Genomic DNA, 19,023 nt, shown 5'->3' on the forward strand with positions numbered 1-19,023 from the left:
TCATATTTTTTTTTGCTGCTAGAGAACTGACAACAAGAGGAAGGGCGAGCCATGCAACTAGCAGGTTTTGAATAAATTTCTTAGTCAATAGTATTAATTTTAATCTCTGCTCATAAATTAATATACGAAGCTAAAGATATAAGAGCTTAAAACGACTCCTTCTAATCAGAAAAATCTAATCTGGAAAAAATCTAAACCAAATAAAATCTAACTTCTAACTATGGTTGACCATCAATCGTGGTTGATTGATCATGGACAATTATTATCTAATATGGTTGATTATGTTAGAAAATCTTGGAGATCAATTCTCAGATTTTTACAGCAATCTTCGCCCCATTCACAATTTCAAGCAGTTGCAGGAAGAAAGAAAGAAATAAAGGGAAAAAACAATCTCCAAATCCATTTGCACAAACACTCAATCCCATATAACAAAGAAAGCGAAGACCTCAAGACTGCTGAGTTCTCTGTAATCACATCCTTAATAAACTCTGCATATAACTTTATTAGAAGAGCTTATCGAGCATCCACAAGGCTGATTGTCACCTGATTCACTGAAGAACTTGTGTCTATAGCAGGAGAACTGGGATCATTCTGACTTCTCGTGATTGAAAAGGTAGGTTGTGTTGGAGATGGAAGAGTTGTGTCAGTGCTCAACATGAAGATAATTTCGGACATTGTTGGCCTGTTTGCTGCACAATCTTGCACACACAGCAGACCAACTTGAATGCATCGCAGTACTTCTGAACTAGGACATGATTGCCTGATTGATAGGTCCATCATCTCCAAGGCTTTTCCATCTTTCCACAGATTCCATGTCTGCATCATTCACAATACCTTGGATTAAAATATGTGAGGACACAATAATTGCGTAATAGAAAAATGAGCTCAAGTTCTGCTTACATATCGTATCAAATTTGAGGAGAGATCTTCTTTGAAAAAACCTATGTTCTTCCTACCACTAATGATCTCCAGAAGTAAGACTCCAAAACTAAAGACGTCGGATTTTACAGAGAAGAGGCCATCCAGAGCATACTCTGGTGACATGTATCCACTGTGAAGTGCAGCAAATAAAAGGAACTTCAGTTAAGGAAACAATGTATGGCAAAACTTCATAAGACGTTGATGTCCTGTGCTTACAATGTGCCGACGACTCTGTTTGTATTTGCTTGGTTTTGGTTCCCACAAAAGATCCTTGCAGTCCCGAAATCTGAAATTTTGGCACTCATCTCTCCATCTAGAAGAACATTGCTTGTTTTCAAGTCTCTATGGATGATTCTTAACCTAGAGTCCTGATGAAGATATAGGATCCCTCGAGCAATGCCCATTATGATTTCAAAGCGCTCTTCCCATCCCAGAGATGCTTTTCTTGACTGATCTGTTTAAAATTTGCGTAATCATTTCCATCAGAACATGCACTTGAGGAATTATATGAAGTCTGCTAGACAGTCTTAGAGACATACCAAAAATAAAGCAGTCCAGGCTTTTGTTAGGCATGTATTCATAGATCAGCATCTTTTCTTCTGCTTCAATGCAACAGCCAAGAAGCCTGACAAGATTTCTGTGCTGAAGTTTGGCAATTAACAAAACTTCATTCTTAAACTCGTCAATTCCTTGTCCTGAGTTCTTCGATAGCCTTTTAATAGCTACCTCCTTTCCATTTGATAGCTTTCCCTGAAAGTAATTCAAAAAGTGCTGGTTTACTTGCTAGAAACTTTGTACCATGTTCCATATATCTGGAGAGCACCATGAGGAAATGGTGTGAATTGTAATATAATTAATGGAGCTTTCTGTTTTTCTAATTGAAAGAGAAATCACCTTATAGACAGGGCCAAATCCACCTTCTCCAAGTTTTCTTTCGGAAGAAAAATTGTCTGTTGCAGCTCTGATGGTGCCTAGATCATAGAAGGTTATATTTAAATTCTCTTCGCACTCATGGGCGCTCGGAAGGTCCTTAGAACTTGACATGCAAGTTTCTGGATCCAATGATAGCAACTCACATCTCCTTCGCTTCTCTAGATAGCCTGACAACATTAAAGAGCATTAGTGGAATTAACTGAAAAACTGATTATTAGAATATATGGTTGGGGTAAATCAAGGAGATGGAGCTTAATTTCATGATGCAGATAGGTGTAATTAGCAAGAGATGGAGGTTAATTACTTTTTATGGTGCTGCCTAATACCGTGGTATGTCTGCTGTAATCCAACAACTTGAAAAGGAATCCTACCTAAGAATCTTGTTGTCAGGATTTCTTACCTTTTCTCGCACGTTTCTTTCGAGAGTGAAGGTAAATTGACACAAAAAGAAGCAGCAACGCAATAGCAAACAAAATGATAACTCTAACCATCCAATTCGTAGCCTTGGAGGATTTTGAGCTGTTCTTTGCATATGCAGCTGAAAAATATGATCATATCAGCTTATAGAAAAACTAATGTCAGCTGAAAAATTTAATCAGACCAAAGTTTTTTGCACATCGATTACTAATTGCACTACTTACCAAGCTCCCCTGCCTCCACTCGCAGATAAAAGTCCTGTCCCTCATCAGTATATTGCTGCATGTCATTTAGCTCACCATACCAAGCTAAACAGCCTTGTCCCTCATTATTTATATCTAAACTAGCATATCCACTGCAATTACAGCTCCTCAAGCACTCCATTTCACACTCTTTCAAGCTCAAATTCGTGTAAACGTGGGTCCCGATAGCATCAGGAATCTTCACATTAGCCATCTTCAAGAACCCTTCTCCTGCACCCTTCCCACATTGGAATTTTCTCTTCTCTACACATCTAGTACGCCAATCATGAGGTGAAAGAGGTTCAAATCCTGGTAAGCATGAGCACTTTATTGCGTTGTTGAAGTTGCACATAGAATAAGAGCCACAGTTTGCGTAAACATCACATGAGTCATCAGGTTCAAGCCAAAACAAAGCCCAATCCTGGCTATCTTCACGCCATGTGACTCGCTTAACTATGCCAGTAGGTTCTAGCACTAGTGAAGAGAAAACAGAAGTGTTTCTTAGATGGAAAGTGATGTAAGTTCCTTGTTTGTTGCTGACAAAACTATAGTTGAACAAACCAGCCTCATTGTTGAAGTCTGCACGATTGCTCTTGACCCGGGTTGATAGATCAGGTGTACCACTCAGGCTCCTACCGTTCCATGGTCCACCTCGCCAATATGGAGCCAGATTCATGTACAAGAAGTACTGAGGTGAACCATTTGGGTTAAGCCCAAATGAGAAATCTCCAGGTGCCGGCTCATCACTTGATTTCCATGAAGTTAGGAATTGATTTAAACCAGTTTCCCGGTTCAAGCCAAATCTCATTCCAGGCAAGATAGTATCAGTAGGATAATCAAAGCTTTGCCATACAATGGATTCAGAGTTACCTGAGTTGTTCTTGACCACCAAAACAAGGTTGCCTGAAGGTAAGAGCTTGGCAGATGAGTTGGCATTTGGAATAGAAATGTTGGTGGACCAAAGAGGAGTCCTTCCTTTGCTATCAACAACAACCAGATTTCCATTTGCAGCAATCTTGAAAATGCCAGCGGTTTTCGTAAGTGGAATTTCTCTGTTGGCAACCCAAACAACAGTTTGTTTCGAGACCTTGTTGAACCATATTCCAATGTACCGGCTTGGAGAGTTGCCTGGACTAAAGAAGCCTAGCTTGAAATTTCCATTGGAGGATATGAGGGATTCATTTTTGCTATCTGAGATGAAGTGGGTTTGATTTATGATGTCAATTCCACAACAAGATGCGAACATATTGGAAGCCATGAAAAGTACAATGGCATTGGAAAAGAGAGTTCTCTTGGTGTCCATGGAGGCATGGATGGTCAGTAACAATATTTTGGACAAACTCATGTATATCCTAGGGTTGTCTTCCAGGGTAGATCACAAAGCTTCTAGAAAAAAAACACATGGTTGAGCATTAATTGCTTTTTGATAAGCCTCTACCACCACAATTTATGTCAACAAGGAGATGGTTTGGATCTTGTGAGACTCTTGGCTGGTCACATGCTAAACAGGCTATCTGCATCTATTAAAGCCTCTGACTCATCAGTACTACTGATCACTAATAAATCCATTCTTGATCATGAGACGTAAAGCTAAAGAAAAGCATTGCTGTTTCAAGTGAGTTTGAAAAATGGGTCACCAACTAATTTATTTTGTCACAGGTTATTGTTAAAAAAAGCTGTAGAGCATTTACCCCTTTATTTTTAAACACTGATAAAGCTGTAGAGCAAACCCTAAAACTTTGGCCATGAAGATATTTCATGAAATGATGCAAACTTTTCGTTTATGTCAAAACTTTTGTCTCTTTAGTCCCCTGGATCTCTTGTTGTTTAAAAGCACCCTTCTGATGTTCCTTCAGAAGTCAGATTTGGCACTAAATTTTCTGGTTGTTGATTAAAAGCTAAAAAGCCTAGAGTTTCACTCCATTGATGCTGGAATGGAAACAACATCCATATCAACACTGTGTAAGGGGAAATGTTGGCTAAGTCATTAGCTTGTGTGTGGTCAAAACCACATAAAAAATGGAGTCTTTAAGGGGAAAAAAAAAGGAGGCAATTTTGTGCAGAATAACATGAATAGGGGGAGAAAAAAACACTGCAGAAACTTATCACTCCTTTTCTTTTCTCTCTCTCATACATCTCCAGAACATTCAGCCATATATATACAAAACATCAACATATCTTAGCCTTACCTTTGTTCATCTTAATTCATCCCTTTAATCAAACTTTGTGGGTCACGAAAGTTTTTCTGAAATGGGTTCCGCAGCATAATTGTAATGTTTTGAAATTTATAAGATAGGATATTACAACAAAGCCCTTGGAGGCTTAAAGAGAGGGTATAAATGATTGAAGGGTAGTGTGGTAATTGACCAATAGTTGATAAATATAAATAGGAAGTAAAAAAAAAAAAAAAAAAAAAGGAAAAGTGATCTGAAATTAGAGAGCAGAACCGTGAGAGAGAAGAGAGAAAGAAGAAGAAGAGAAAAGAAGGGAAAATAAGGGAAAAAGGAAGAGATTTGGAGGAAATAAGTGAAAAAGGTAAGATTTAGGTTGTTTAATATGTATAATATGTTAATTCAACTTTAATTTCAGTTTTTATGAATGTTAGGGTTTTGAGAATTTGTTTTTTTGGGTTTAATTGATGAATTAAATTGAAGGTTAGGGTTGATTGTTGTGTTTAATTGATGATTTAGTTGATTATGGAAGATTATGATGATTTTGAGTTATAGAATTGTGTAAATGGTGAAAATTGAGTTAGAAATCAGGGGAGAACAGTGGGGTTTCTGTTAAAATCTGGATTGGAGGTTGAAGATGACGAAAATTCAATTTGGTCCCTCAATTTCCGAAAATTACAGTTTAGTCCCCGAACTTTGGAAAATTACAAATTGGTCCCTGGAGCATATTCCGGGATTCTGAACAGAATAACATATGAATTATGGACAGAATTACTGTGTAGATAAGATAATTTAACACTTTCAATTTAGTCCTCCAATTTAACAAAAAGTACGATTTGACCCTAAAAATTTAGTAAAATTCCAGAATGATCCCTGAAGCATAATGATACATCCTGGGCAGAATTGAGGATTAATTGAGGTCAGAATTTCAGTATATTCATGGATTTATGACAAATTTCAGTTTGGTCCTCCATGTGATAAAAGTTACATTTTGGCCCTAAAAATATGGAAAAATTCCAGATTAGTCCCTAGCTGTAATATTAGCTTTTGCAGATTAGTTTGATGAATAATTAAGGGTTATTTAGTGAATTATTATCAATTTTATTACTTGTTTTTATTATGGATTAGATTTCGGGAAAACCGTTAGATTTTGGGTTTTTGAGAAAATTACCTAGTTAGGTCAAAAACCATATAGGGTTACGGTATACACCCTTAGTTAAGTGTATTAAATAGATTAAATGTTCTTTCGAGTCGTTTTTGAATATGTCTCCTTTGTATTCAGATAATCCTGATATTCTACCGGCAGGACGTCAGTAGAATTTCCTTCGGTTTCAGCTTGTGTGTGTTGTTTGCTTTTGAGTCAGGTGAGTGGATAATTTTCCATATGCATGAGAAATAGTATAAATATTTTATTTGTTAATATGAATTGGATCATGCTTCTTGATAATATATATTGATTATTATCCTTGTTATGATAAAGCATGATCAATTATTGAATCTGAATTCTTGATATGAACCAGTATGTATTTTGAAGTGAATTCTGAATTGATAGCTCCTCATTTGATTGATGTCATGAGTTGAGCTTTGAGATATGAGTATGTTTGTTTGATTATGATTATGAACCTATGGTATGTCAGTCAGAATACCCATGCTAACAGGGTAGTGTTAGTCTTTGTGCACATCGTATCTGAACCCTAGTTGGTCGGGGGAGACACCAACCTGTGTGGACTGATCATCCAACAGTACGGAGCCTCATGCTCATTGCATTTTGATTTTCTGACGAGTTCTACCATATGATATTCTTGTTATGGTCTATTTGATAAACCTTCGTATAAGAACTAAAGCCATACTTGTATATATATTTCTCATTGCTATATTACCTCGTGTGTGTATATTGAACGTTATCTACTCACTGAGTTGTTGAACTCACCCTCTCATTATTTATTCTTTTCAGGCTTATAGCTTGATAGTGGGTTACTTTTGTTGAACCTTCCGAACCTGCTTTTGATTGTAATTTGTATCTTTCTTTTTATGTCAAGTTAGTGCTCCAAAACTATGAAATATATATGAACTCTTGTATTAAGACAATCGAATTATATTATAAAGTTAGTTTTGTTGTTACTGCTGCGTTGAACAACTCTGATTGAGTTTTGAAGGATAAGTTTGTATGTAAGTTTGGGTTCGCATAGGTTTGGAACCTTGGAGGGGAACCTTGCATATGTGCCGGTCATGGATCCGGGATTCGGGTCGTGACAATAATATAGTTTACAAATATTAGGAGGATGCATTACAAGAGTTTGTTGCACTTCTTAAAAAAAAATATGAAAGTTTTCTGAGGGTATTTTTTATATGAAATTTCCATGTCAGAGTGATACCACATTTGTTTAAAGAGTAGTCTTGATAGGCTGCTAAGGATCAGTCAAGAATTTGAACATGGAAAGCAACGATTGTTATTAACTAGAGTTCCCCTTCTACACATACATGATGTAGGAACAAACTGTTAGTTGCTCCTAAAAGCCTAGACTGATAGTAGGGGATACATTTATTCCTATATCCCACATTCCCACTAGATCATAGCATCTTAGTTGAAATTCCATCATGGATCATAGATCATAGCAGCCCCAACGCTTCCGACCCCAAGAGAAAGAGAATGATTTCCATAAAAGAAATAAACTTACCATAAGTTTAGGCTTTGGGAGCCATCGTGCAGTTTGTTCCTGCATCAATACCTCAGTTCCATCAAGCTTCAGCTTGATTAGAATTACTGCTAGTTAGCAAAGTAAACTCCAATAGAGGCATCCAATCAATGGATCCTCAGGGTTTCTCTCCATCAAGAAACATGGAAACCTTTTCCTCTATGGCGACTCTGACCAAAGGTTTCCAGTATGGTCAGAAGATTGTGCTCTTGGAGATACTTGTGAAGCTCAGCTCTTGGATTCAGGAAATCTTGTTCTGGTCCAGGCTAGAAGTAAGGGAATTGTGTGTGGCAAAGTTTCAATTTTCAAGATCTAGCTGGAATAAAACTTGGTTTGAAAAGGAAAAGAGGTCAGGAACTGTTCCTGACGTCATGGAATTTTAGCAGTGGGTACATCGAGTGGAGAAAAGCTTGATCTGTTGTAATGTAGCACATCCATGTCCCCTTGTCACACTGTCTTGAGGAAAGGCATTCACTAAGGTTTTCCCATCAATGAAATTGCTACTGATTAAGATACTTGGATGGAAAACGAGCCTTGAAAACAACAAATCTTAGCCGTCCAAACTACCATCATATATATTATATAAATAAAATATTAAAAGAAAAATCCTAATTATATGAAAGCTAGTACAGTTCTAGCTCCTGCATCAAAAGGAGTGCAGATTGTTTAGGAGAAGGAATTGTTTTTTCACTACTTGACATAAAAACAAGAGACCGACTTGTATGCATTTCAAGGCCTTTAGGGGAAAATATAACTCCTCCAATGATGAATCAACTATCTCCAATGTTCGTGGTGGTGTCTGTTAAATCTCAAATCCCCAATTTAGCAACAAGTATTTTCATTTCAAATCTAATGGAACTTCATATTAGCAATTTTTCAGACGGCACACCTTCAGCGACAAGCGAATTCAGTAATTGTCACCTCATTTACAGAACACTGTCCATCTTCTACGTCTAATGCTAGATCAGGAAATTTATCAGATTTTCTAAAAAGGAATGCAGGTTGTTTTGGAGAAGGAATCTCTGTTTCGTTACTCAACATAAAAACAACTGCCAACATAGATGGTCTGTCCGCGGCATCTTCTTGCACGCACAGTAGACCAATATGTATGCATTTCAAGGCTTCACGCGGATGATACAACTCCTTCAGTGATGGATCAACTATCTCCAATGCTTTGTCTTCTCTCCATAATTCCCACACCTGTTTTGTTCATATAAATCATTAGCATTCAAGAAATAAGAGCAGACAACATCTAAAATTGTGATCACTGAAATTCAGCGAAGAGCTCAGATGGCTTTCTTATAACTCACATATCCAATCAAGGTCAATGGAGGATTCTGTTGATAAAATCTATTGTTCTTTTTTCCACTAACAATCTCTAGCAACATGACCCCAAAACTGAAAACATCTGATTTTACAGAAAAGTTTCCAAACACAGCATATTCTGGTGACATGTAGCCACTGCATCAGAAAAACAAGAATCTGAAGTTTTAGTATTCCTGGTAATCAATGATAGTACTTTATCACTCGGTCTTTGTTTTAGGCAAAGGTACTTACTATGTTCCTACAACTCTCCTTGTCCTATCTTCAGTTTGGTTGCCTTCAAATATTTTTGCCATTCCAAAATCTGATATTTTTGGGTTCATCTCTGCATCCAGTAGAATGTTGCTACATTTTAAATCCCTGTGAATGATTCTCAACCTGGAGTCTTGGTGAAGATATAAAATCCCACGAGCTATTCCAACAATAATATCAAAGCGTTTTCGCCAATCCAATAACAATCTTCTGCTTTCATCTGTTGAAACAATTATTTTTCAGACAGGTATAATTTGACAACTAGTGTAAATCAGGGCAATAAATACTTGAAAAGACTTACCGAAGAGAAACGAGTCCAAGCTTTTGTTTGTCAAGTATTCATAGATTAACATTTGTTCTCCATCCTGAGTGCAATAACCTAGAAGCTTCACCAGATTCCTGTGTTGAAGCCTTGCAATTACCATAACTTCATTTTTAAATTCTTCTGTTCCTTGTCCTGAACTTCTAGATAACCTTTTTATTGCAACCTCCTTTCCATTAGCTAGCAGACCCTAAAATCATGCTACAAGATTAAGCCTCTAAATTACAATTATGCAAATTAGAGAAAAACAAATCTGTTGTATTGAGAAGCCATTTAGTTTTTAGCTAAATGCAAGAAACTCAACCTTATAAACAGAGCCAAAACCACCTTGCCCGAGTTTGTTAGCTGGAGAGAAATTGTTAGTGGCCGCCGTTACGGTGCTGAGCCTGAAATATTCCAATTCAGTAGAAGTGCTGTTTACCTGCAGTTCAGTACCTTTTTTTGCTCTCTTCTTGAGCCACAGATAAGCAAACAGGCTAATGAGAAACCACAATAACGCAATTGATGGTGCTAAAACGGCCAGCATCGTTTTTTCACGAGAATCATTTGACTTCCTTTTAGTGTCAGCTGCATGAGAGTGAAAAGAATAAAGATTAACTATGGTTTCTTTCCTGCAGTGAAGAGCTTATTAACTACAGTCAAGAGCCGTGACAAGCATAGGAAAGCGCTTATAAATCAATATTTGTAATGACAATCCTATGAAGTAGTTACTGAGCAGAAAAAGGGTACCTAATTCATATGCATCAACACGAACATACAGATCATGACTTTCACTCCTAACATAATTAATGTCTACTAATTCCTTGTACCATGTCAAACAACCATAATTTTGTCCGGGAATTGCGTATGCAGAGCATGAGCAATTCCTCTTGCATTGCACTTCGCAGTCTGCAAGACTCTTGCTCATATCCACCCAAACTGCAGCTGAACTTTCCGGAAGAATTACATTTTCCACCTTCACAAACCCTTCTCCATGCTGGCACACCGAAGACGTATGTAGCCGCTTCCTGACACAACCACCGGACCCATCTCTCGCAGACCATTCCAATGGGTACTTGGGCTCGAACCCAGGTAGACAGGCACATCCAAATTCATTTAGATTGGCGAGTTCACACGTACTATAAGCACCACAATTTCCATAATAGTCGCAGTGAAACTGAGGGGACTTCCAGTATTCCTTCCACTGACCATCACTTTGTCGCCATGTTAAAGCCTTTACATGTCCTGGATGATCCACTATTAATCTTAGCAGATAAGAATCATCAGGAACTCTGTAGACCCAGTATATTTCATCTGGATCATTTACAAAAGTGCTTTTGTATAAGCCCGTTTGACTTCTCCATGGCCAAGGAGGGGATCTACTAATTGGCTTTGTACCATTATAGAGAAAGATTTGCGGGGAGCCATTTGGGTTGATCATAAGTGAAAAGTCTCCAATCCCAGGGTCTTCAGCTGATCTCCATGATGTTAGGAACCGATCAATTCCTAATTTTCGATCCAGCCCCAGTTTCATTCCAGGAAGCAGGATGTTCGTAGGATAATCGAAGCTTTGCCATACAGTTTTTCTGCTTCTTTTCCTGACCAATATCAAATTTCCTGAATCCAAGAGTTGAGCTTCGCAAGTATCATTTTCTTCCACTGAAACATTTGTAGACCACACAGGAAGCTTTAGGTCATCGTTACCATAGAGAACGAGGTTTCCATGTTGGTTTATAAAGAGAAATCCGGAGGAACCAATGATTGGATCGTTCCTGTTTGCAACCCACACCACAGTTTTTTCTGGTACTTTATGGTACCAAATTCCAAGATATCTATTGCTAGAACTACCTGGTCTGAAAAATCCCAGTGCGAAATTATCTCCTTTGGAGATAAGAATGTCACCTTCTTTAATGGTTTGGTTCGTCTTTAAGGAGTCGTGGGATGTACAAGACGAGAATTGGAGCATTAAAAGAGAAAAAAAAAGCAGGAACAGTTTTTCAGCTTCCATGAGTGGGTAAACTGTGGCTTTTGGAAAAGTGTTAAATTTTGCTTTGTGGAGAATGGATATGGCCTCAGACAAGTCTCCAGAGAAGTTGCGTGGCTGAATTAATAGGTTACTCTTTTCAACCTTCAAAGTCCAGGCAATGACTTGTTTTTGTTGAAGTATCAATCCAGATTTTTGGAAACGACACCGTCCTCTAGTTTTAGAAATATGTAGTAGGTTGCAGACGCGTACAAAAACAACATAAAAAAGACAATAAACACAAAATTAATAATTCAATATACCCATTACAATTTACCTATAACACTTTAATTAATCCATCAATCCAACACTAAAACACAAAATTCAAAACCCTAAACCTTAACAAAACCAAAATCAGAGCTAAATACTATAATTATACACATTAAAACATAACTCTAATTACCTTAAACACTTATTTCTCCAAATCTCTTTATATTTCCCTCTTTTATCTTCTTCTTCTTTCTCTTCTTCTTCGACTTCTGGTTCTCTCTCTCTCAATTTCAGATTCTCTCTTTTAATGTTATGGTTGGTCTTTAAGGAGTCTTGGGATGTACAAGATGAGAATTGGAGCATTATAAGAGAAAAAAGCAGGAACAGTTTCCCAGTTTCCATGATGGGCAAACTGGACCTTGGCTTTTGGAAAATTGTTAAATTTTGCTTTGTGGAGAAAGGAGATGGTCTTCAGACAAGCCTTCAGAGAAGTTACGTGACGGAAGTTATTTTGGCATCTCTTTAATGAGTTACTCTTTTGAACCTTCAAAGTCTAGACAGTGACTTGTTTTAGAAATATGTAGGAGGTTGTAGACGCATACAAAAACAACATAAAAAAAAGACAAGAAAGATAGAGTTGCGTCGACAAAGACATCAGCCATGATAATTATGATTCAAACTGTTATTACTCAATATTTTTCTAATCAAATTTAAATATTAAAGTTCTTCTAGAATATTATATACTAGGAAAAACACTGTAAACAAAGCTTAAAAATTAATCAAAAATTTCTAAAAAAAAATAAAATCAAAATCAACTTGAGAAATATAGCATTTTCAAAATAGTAATTTCTAGCACTAGTTTGGAGTCCTTAACTATCTCAAATTACTTCATAAATCAGAGAACATGACCTCTAGAGTTAAAATTAATATCCATTATCATAAGGTGACGTGCTGGATGAAAATCTCTTACATCAGTCTTTTTATGTTGAAAATAACTTGTCTTCGAGTTTAAATTGTTCTTGTGATATCGTGAATAAAAAAAGAGATGGTTTGGATCTTGTGAGACTCTTGGCTGGTCACATGCTAAACAGGCTATCTGCATCTATTAAATCCTTTCTTGATCATGAGACCAAAAGCTAAAGAAAAACATTGCTGTTTCAAGTGAGTTTGAAAAAAACCTCAAAGATCGAGGGAAAAAACCAAACAAGGCCATAAATAATTGAAATTCATTATTTTGGACATTTGAATACATCAAATCTAGAAATTAGATTTATAATTATTAAAAAAGAAAAGAAAAGAAAAGAAAAAAGTAGGGAAAATAAAAAAATGTGTGTTTTTTTTAAAAGAGTAACTGTTTAGAGAAGGGAGATAAAGAGAGTCTAGTTTTTTTTTTTTTGTAATACTTAAAAACTTTAGTTCCCTCCAAACTATATTGTGATTAATAAATAAATCATATTGTTAAATAACATTATATCATTTTGACTCGTTAAGAAATCCCGTTCCGTTTAAAGGTTTTTTTTTTTTTTTTTCAATTTTTGTAAACAAAAATAAAGGTTTTTATTATACTATAAAATATTCTATCAATATTTTCAGGTGTAATTCATAAAATAAAATAAAAGATCTTATTTTAATAATAAAATATCATATTTTTGGATTTAATGTCTTTAAAATTAAGTATGTGTTTGATATTGTGTTGTATTATTTTTTTTTAAAGTGTTTTTTTATTTGAAAATATATCAAAATAAATATTTGTTTATTTTTTATTTTCAACATCAGCATATTAAGAAAAACATTAATTTACTTTTTTTTTAAGCTAAACACATTTTTCAAATGGATTTCTAAAATAAAAAACAAATGGTGGCTATAAGGATAAAAAACATGAAAGTAGTTGGGGAATGTCATGTATAATCTTTTTACAGTATATTCACTATTTAAAAGAAATAGTTCATAGTTGACTGATTGGAGAATTCTAGTCCCTACCAAATCTGGTTAGTAGATTCCCCCCATAATAAACGTTAAGAGATATAAAATGAAGACAATTGAGCCAAGGTCACTCTTGGAAATCACAAAGAATTTCATTTTTATAGATATAGACAAAAACATTCTTTATATAAACTTACCTTGCTTTGATAGTTTTTTCCTTCTTCTTCTTTTTACTTCCAAATGATCACTACATCACATGACCATGATCTTTCTTCCACTTCAAACTTGCCCTTAAATGGCGAAGAATCTTTTTTAATTTCAAGAATCCAACATCTTTCTTGGTGTGTATGCTGCGGCGCATATTTTATAAAATTCCTAGAGCGGAGAGATGTAATTATCAGCCAAAGAAGTCAAGGCATATTTTACATGTTGCAGCTCATTTTTAGATCCCACGCAAAAATAAAAATATAATAATAACAAATAATAATAATAATAATAATAATAATAAATAATAAATAATAAAATAAATAATGAAATAAATAATAAAATAGTAATAAATAATAATAAATAAATATATAGTCAAAAGAAATTAGAAAAATAATAGGAAGCGGGAGCGCCCAGGAAATAGTCAGAAAAATTGATTAAGGAGGACAAAAATACAAAGATTAAAAATTTGACAGTATGATGAGAGCCCTGTTGGAAAAGAAAATTCAATTTGAAGAGAAAAGTCCTAAATTGGATGTTTATGGACTTAGTTGGATTTTATTGCAAGTTTAATTGAATTTATAGAGGGTTTGATTGCAAGAAAAATTGATTTTTTTAAGTCAATTTGGGCTTTAATTGGAAGAAATTAAATTTCTAGGGTCAAATTATAATTTTTAAGAGTTGATTTGGTCAAATCAGGGGCTTAATTGCATAAATATTGAAGTTTAATGGTCAATTAGGGACTTAATTATGAAAATCCAAAACCAAGGACCAAATTGGAAAAAGACGCGTAAATATAGGGGTTGTAATTAACAAAATTAGGGGCCAAATTGAAGAAATTGAAAGTTTATTGATCAATTGAGGGTCAAATTGCATAAATCAGAGACCAAAGACTGAAGTAAAAAACGCGGCCAACTATAAGGGCGGCGACCGAAATTGGCAGGGGTGCAATTGAATTAATTGTTAAAATCAGAATCACATTGTGAGGGCTTAAAAGAACAAAGGATAAATTAAGGATTGATTTGAAAAAAAGATGCTGGCGCCACTTTTAAATGAAACGACGCGTTTTGTATAAAACGACGCCGTTTCATGTTTTTTTTTTTTTTAAAGCAGAACAATGTCGTTTTGAACGACACTGTTCCCCTTTCTCCTTCCCCTGGACGTGCAGCAGGGGAAGGTTATTTTTTCTTCTTTCTTCATTTAACTCCACACACCACGCACCTGCCACCTCCAGAAACCCCACGCAATCTCATGATGATGAACCGAGGGAATCGCGCCTGCCAACCACGCTCACTGCCCAGCCAACCCGGCGCTGTGGCAGGTCAGCAAAGCCCCGCTCCCCATGCACGGGCATAGGGCGGCAATAGGGACGCCTCCGCTCCCTGTTGCCCTATAAATACCCCCCTCCAATGCCAGCACGCGGGGGGAAAAAAAGGAGAAAGAGAGAAAAGGAAGAAAAAAAGGGGAGGAACCGGAGAGAGAGAGGGAGAGAGAGAGAGAGAGAGAGAGAGTCGAACCGGAAGGATCCACTAGTAAACCCAAACGGAGAGGGAGGAAAACAGACCAAAAAGGAAAGAACCGGGAAAGACACAAACGGGAGGGGGACTGTAAGGTTTAGGGGAAAGAAAACACAGTAGAAGAAGAGGAGGAAAACGCAGGGGAAGGGAAGAACATAAGTCGTTTTCTCCACCGCCTGAAACAGTAACATCATCGTTTGGAGCCGTCGTCCGTGAGCCAAGACACCGCCACCAGCCTCCACCGCAGCACCGCCAGCAAAGCAGCCCGACCAGCAAGGCAACGCCCCCCTCCGCGCCAGGTAATCCTTCTTCCCCCCTTCATTGTTTTTTGTTGTTGGTCTAGTTTTTTTTCTCCTGCATGCAAAATTCAGTCTGCATGCAGGAGGGTGGGGGGAAATAATCCCCCCATCATCGTTGTCGTTGGGCCAAGCGGATGCTGGCCCATCCGTAATGGGTTCCTAGTCTTGGGCCAGAATGGTTCTGGCCCAGTCCTTTTGTTTTCTGGGCCAAGATGGTTCTGGCCCACCCCTGTTGTCTGGGCCGGGTCTGGCCTAGACTAGAAAGGGAATTTTTGCTGGGCTGAGATCAGCCCAACCCCATTTGAGCCGAGACCGGCCTAGCCCAGCCTACTTAATTATATATATTTTTTATATTAAGGTTTTTTTGTGTTATATATATATGAAGAAAAATAAAAAATAAAAAAATCCAAAAGATCCTAAAAAATTTGTTGATTTTTCTGCATATTTTTATCAAAGTTGTTAATATTGGTTTGTATTTTTATACCATAAAGATTATTAAAAATACCCGATTTTCGTCAAGACTTAAAAAATAATAATAAAAAAAATGTTTTGCTTTCAAAAATTCTGAAAAATACTTAAACAAATATTGGTGATTTTCCTGCATATTTTTTATCAAAAGGGTTTAATATTGGTTTGTATTTTTTATACTGTAAAGATATAAATCCAGTATTAAAATACCCGGTTTTCGTCAAGACATCAAAAATATATATATATATATATATATATATATAACAAAAAAAATCATCACATCATATTTTCATACAACAAAAGGAAATTTTCAAAAAAAAAAAATATATGTATTAGCATGCATTTTGGCTTTAACAACAAGTTTGTTAAAACCACGAGAACTATGCCAATATTTCAAAAATTCTAAAAAAATCTTTTTGTTCTTCTTTTAGTATTGAGGATTATGAATTTATACGTAACACGTATTTCCTGATATTAAAAATATAGTTTTTATATAGACGTTAGAATGGTTACGATTTTACCTGATAAGATAAGGACCTCCTTATTGAGGAGGACTTTTCTTGAACCATAAATAGACTAGCAATTAGAAATACAATAACACCTTAGCTTTTATCAGACAATCAAACAATGCAGCTTACCTTAGGTAAGGTGTATTTGGGGTACTAATACCTTCCCTTTACGCAACCAGTCCTCGTACCTGATCTCTAAGACCAGTTAGGGTTCCTAGTGATTAAAATACTAGGCGACGACTCCCATTCCATCAATAAACGACAAGAATTTTTTATCTCCCCATACTTGCCAAATAGATATAGAATATTACATTTTAGATTTGAAATGGAATATTTTCGCGGCGACGCCGCACACATGCGATAGTACAAGCACCTCCTCAAAGCAGTAACAACAATTATCAGCCAAAACATGTCCAAAAGCTCAAATGAATGCAGTTGATTATGGAAGATTGTGATGATTTAGTTGTGAATGCGAACATACAATTGATGATTTAGTTGATTATGGAAGATTGTGATGATTTTGAGTTAGAGATTTGTTTGAATGGTGAATTTGTGTTAGAAATCAGGGGATAACAGTAGGTGATCTGTTGAAATTCTGGGTTTGAGGTTGAAGATGATGAAAATTCAATTTGGTCCCTCAATTTCCGAAAATTACAGTTTAGTCCCCGAACTTTGGAAAATTACAAATTGGTCCCTGGAGCATATTCCGAGATTCTGAACAGAATAACATATGAATTATGGACAGAATTACTGTATAGATAAGATAATTTAACACTTTCAATTTAGTCCTTCAATTTGACAAAAAGTACGATTTGACGCTAAAAATTTGGTAAAATTCCAGAATGATCCCTGAAGCATAATGATACATCTTGGACAGAATTGAGGATTAATTAAGGTCATAATTTCAGTATATTCATGGATGTATGGCAAATTTCAGTTTGGTCCTCCATTTGATAAAAGTTACAATTTGGCCCTAAAAATATGGAAAAATTCCAGATTAGTCCCTAGTTGTAATATTAGCTTTTGCAGATTAGTTTGATGAATAATTAAGGGTTACTTAGTGAATTATTACCAATTTTATTAGTTGTTTTTATTATGGATTAGATTTCGGGAAAACGGTTAGATTTTGGGTTTTTGAGAAAATTGACTAGTTAGTTCAAAAACATATAGGGTTACGGAATACACCCTTAGTTAAGTGTATTAAATAGGTTAAATGTTCTTTCGAGTCGTTCTTGAATATGTCTCCTTTGTATTCAGATAATCCTGATATTCTACCGACGGGACGTCAGTAGGATTTTCTTCAGTGTCTGCTTTTGGCTTCTATTTGCTTTTGAGTCAGGTGAGTGGATAATTTTCCATATGCATGAGAAATACTATAAATATTTGATTTGTTAATATGAATTGGATCATGCTTCTTGATAATATATATTGATTATTATCCTTGTTATGATAAAGCATGATCAATTATTGAATCTGAATTCTTGATATGAACCAATATATGATATGAATTGAATTCTGAATTGATAGCTCCTCATTTGATGGATGTCATGAGTTGAGCTTTGAGATATGAATATGTTTGTTTGATTATGATTATGAACCTATGGTATGTCAGTCAGAATACCCATGCTACAGGGTAGTGTTAGTCTTTGTGAACATCGTATCTGAACCCTAGTTGGTCGGGGGAGACACCAACCTGTGTGGACTGATCATCCAACAGTACGGAGCCTCATGCTCATTGCATTTTGATTTTCTGACGAGTTCTACCATATGATATTCTTGTTATGGTCTATTTTGATAAACCTTCGTATAAGAACTAACAGCATACTTGTATATATTATCCTCATTGCTATATTACCTCGTGTGTGTATTTGAACGTTATCTACTCACTGAGTTGTTGAACTCACCCTCTCATTATTTATTCTTTTCAGGCTTATAGCTTGATAGCAGGTTACTTTTTGTTGAACCTTCCGAACCTGCCTTTTGGGTTGTAATTTTACTTTCTTTTTGTGTCAAGTTAGTGCTCCAAAAACTATGAAATAATATTAACTCTTGTATTAAGACAATTACATTATATTATAAAGTTAGTTTTGTTGTTACTGCTGCGTTGAACAACTCTGATTGAGTTTTGAAGGATAAGTTTCGTATGTAAGTTTTGGGTTCGCATAGGTTTGGAACCTTGGAGGGGGAAACCTTGCCCTATGTGCCGGTCATGGATTCCGGGAATCGGGTCGTGACAATAAACACCACCCAAATCATCAGAGATGGTGATGTTTTGATTTCCAGAGGAAATAATTTTGCGTAAGGATTTTTCAGTCCGGGAAAATCTAGCAAGAGATATCTTGGGATTTGGTACCATAAATTACCTGAACAAACAGTAGCGTGGATAGCAAACAGGAACCATCCAATCACCGGCTCCTCAGGGGTTTTGTCATTTGATGAATATGGAAACCTCAGTCTCTATAGTGACGGCAATCGAAATGTTTCAGTATGGTCTGCAAATGTTCCAGGGGAGGAAGCTGATACTTCTGTAGCTCAGCTTTGTTTTGGTCCAAGAAAGTGGAAATATTTTATGGCAAAGCTTCGATTATCCAAACACCACTATGTTGCCTAGGCA

General features: G+C 36.1%; 2 protein-coding genes and 1 long non-coding RNA gene across 6 annotated transcripts; 1 reads left to right on the forward strand and 2 right to left on the reverse strand.

Annotated features, from left to right (window-relative positions):
* Positions 1 to 374: 374 nt before the first annotated feature.
* On the reverse strand, positions 375 to 4,776 carry LOC118031509 (G-type lectin S-receptor-like serine/threonine-protein kinase At4g27290). Its single transcript, XM_035035939.1, has 7 exons — positions 2,496 to 4,776; positions 2,255 to 2,392; positions 1,816 to 2,021; positions 1,461 to 1,671; positions 1,138 to 1,375; positions 901 to 1,051; positions 375 to 816 (listed from the first exon to the last, which is right to left on the reverse strand). Exons 1-7 carry the CDS (start codon positions 3,856 to 3,858, stop codon positions 514 to 516), a joined length of 2,610 nt encoding a protein of 869 aa, XP_034891830.1. The 5' UTR covers positions 3,859 to 4,776; the 3' UTR covers positions 375 to 513.
* A 9-nt stretch (positions 4,777 to 4,785) lies between these two features.
* Positions 4,786 to 6,793, forward strand: LOC140956171 (uncharacterized). The gene is made up of 3 exons (XR_012171257.1): positions 4,786 to 5,048; positions 5,967 to 6,048; positions 6,639 to 6,793. It is a non-coding gene; the product is annotated as an uncharacterized lncRNA (long non-coding RNA).
* Positions 6,794 to 7,930: 1,137 nt separating this feature from the next.
* LOC118031510 (G-type lectin S-receptor-like serine/threonine-protein kinase RKS1) lies at positions 7,931 to 12,046 on the reverse strand. 4 transcript variants are annotated; one of them, XM_035035941.2, is made up of 8 exons: positions 11,683 to 12,045; positions 10,007 to 11,454; positions 9,713 to 9,844; positions 9,582 to 9,622; positions 9,257 to 9,467; positions 8,938 to 9,175; positions 8,691 to 8,841; positions 7,931 to 8,580 (listed from the first exon to the last, which is right to left on the reverse strand). In XM_035035941.2, the coding sequence occupies exons 1-8, from the start codon at positions 11,889 to 11,891 to the stop codon at positions 8,272 to 8,274; spliced, it is 2,739 nt and encodes a 912-aa protein (XP_034891832.1). In that variant the 5' UTR covers positions 11,892 to 12,045; the 3' UTR covers positions 7,931 to 8,271. The 4 variants fall into 4 exon arrangements, 3 of the variants coding, with proteins under 3 accessions (XP_034891832.1, XP_073268774.1, XP_034891831.1); XM_073412673.1 differs by lacking the exon at positions 9,582 to 9,622 and having other exon boundaries at positions 9,699 to 9,844; XM_035035940.2 differs by having other exon boundaries at positions 9,582 to 9,844; positions 11,683 to 12,044.
* Positions 12,047 to 19,023: the final 6,977 nt, after the last annotated feature.

This window comes from Populus alba, chromosome 11 (assembly GCF_005239225.2).
Source record: "Populus alba chromosome 11, ASM523922v2, whole genome shotgun sequence".
NCBI lineage: Eukaryota > Viridiplantae > Streptophyta > Magnoliopsida > Malpighiales > Salicaceae > Populus > Populus alba.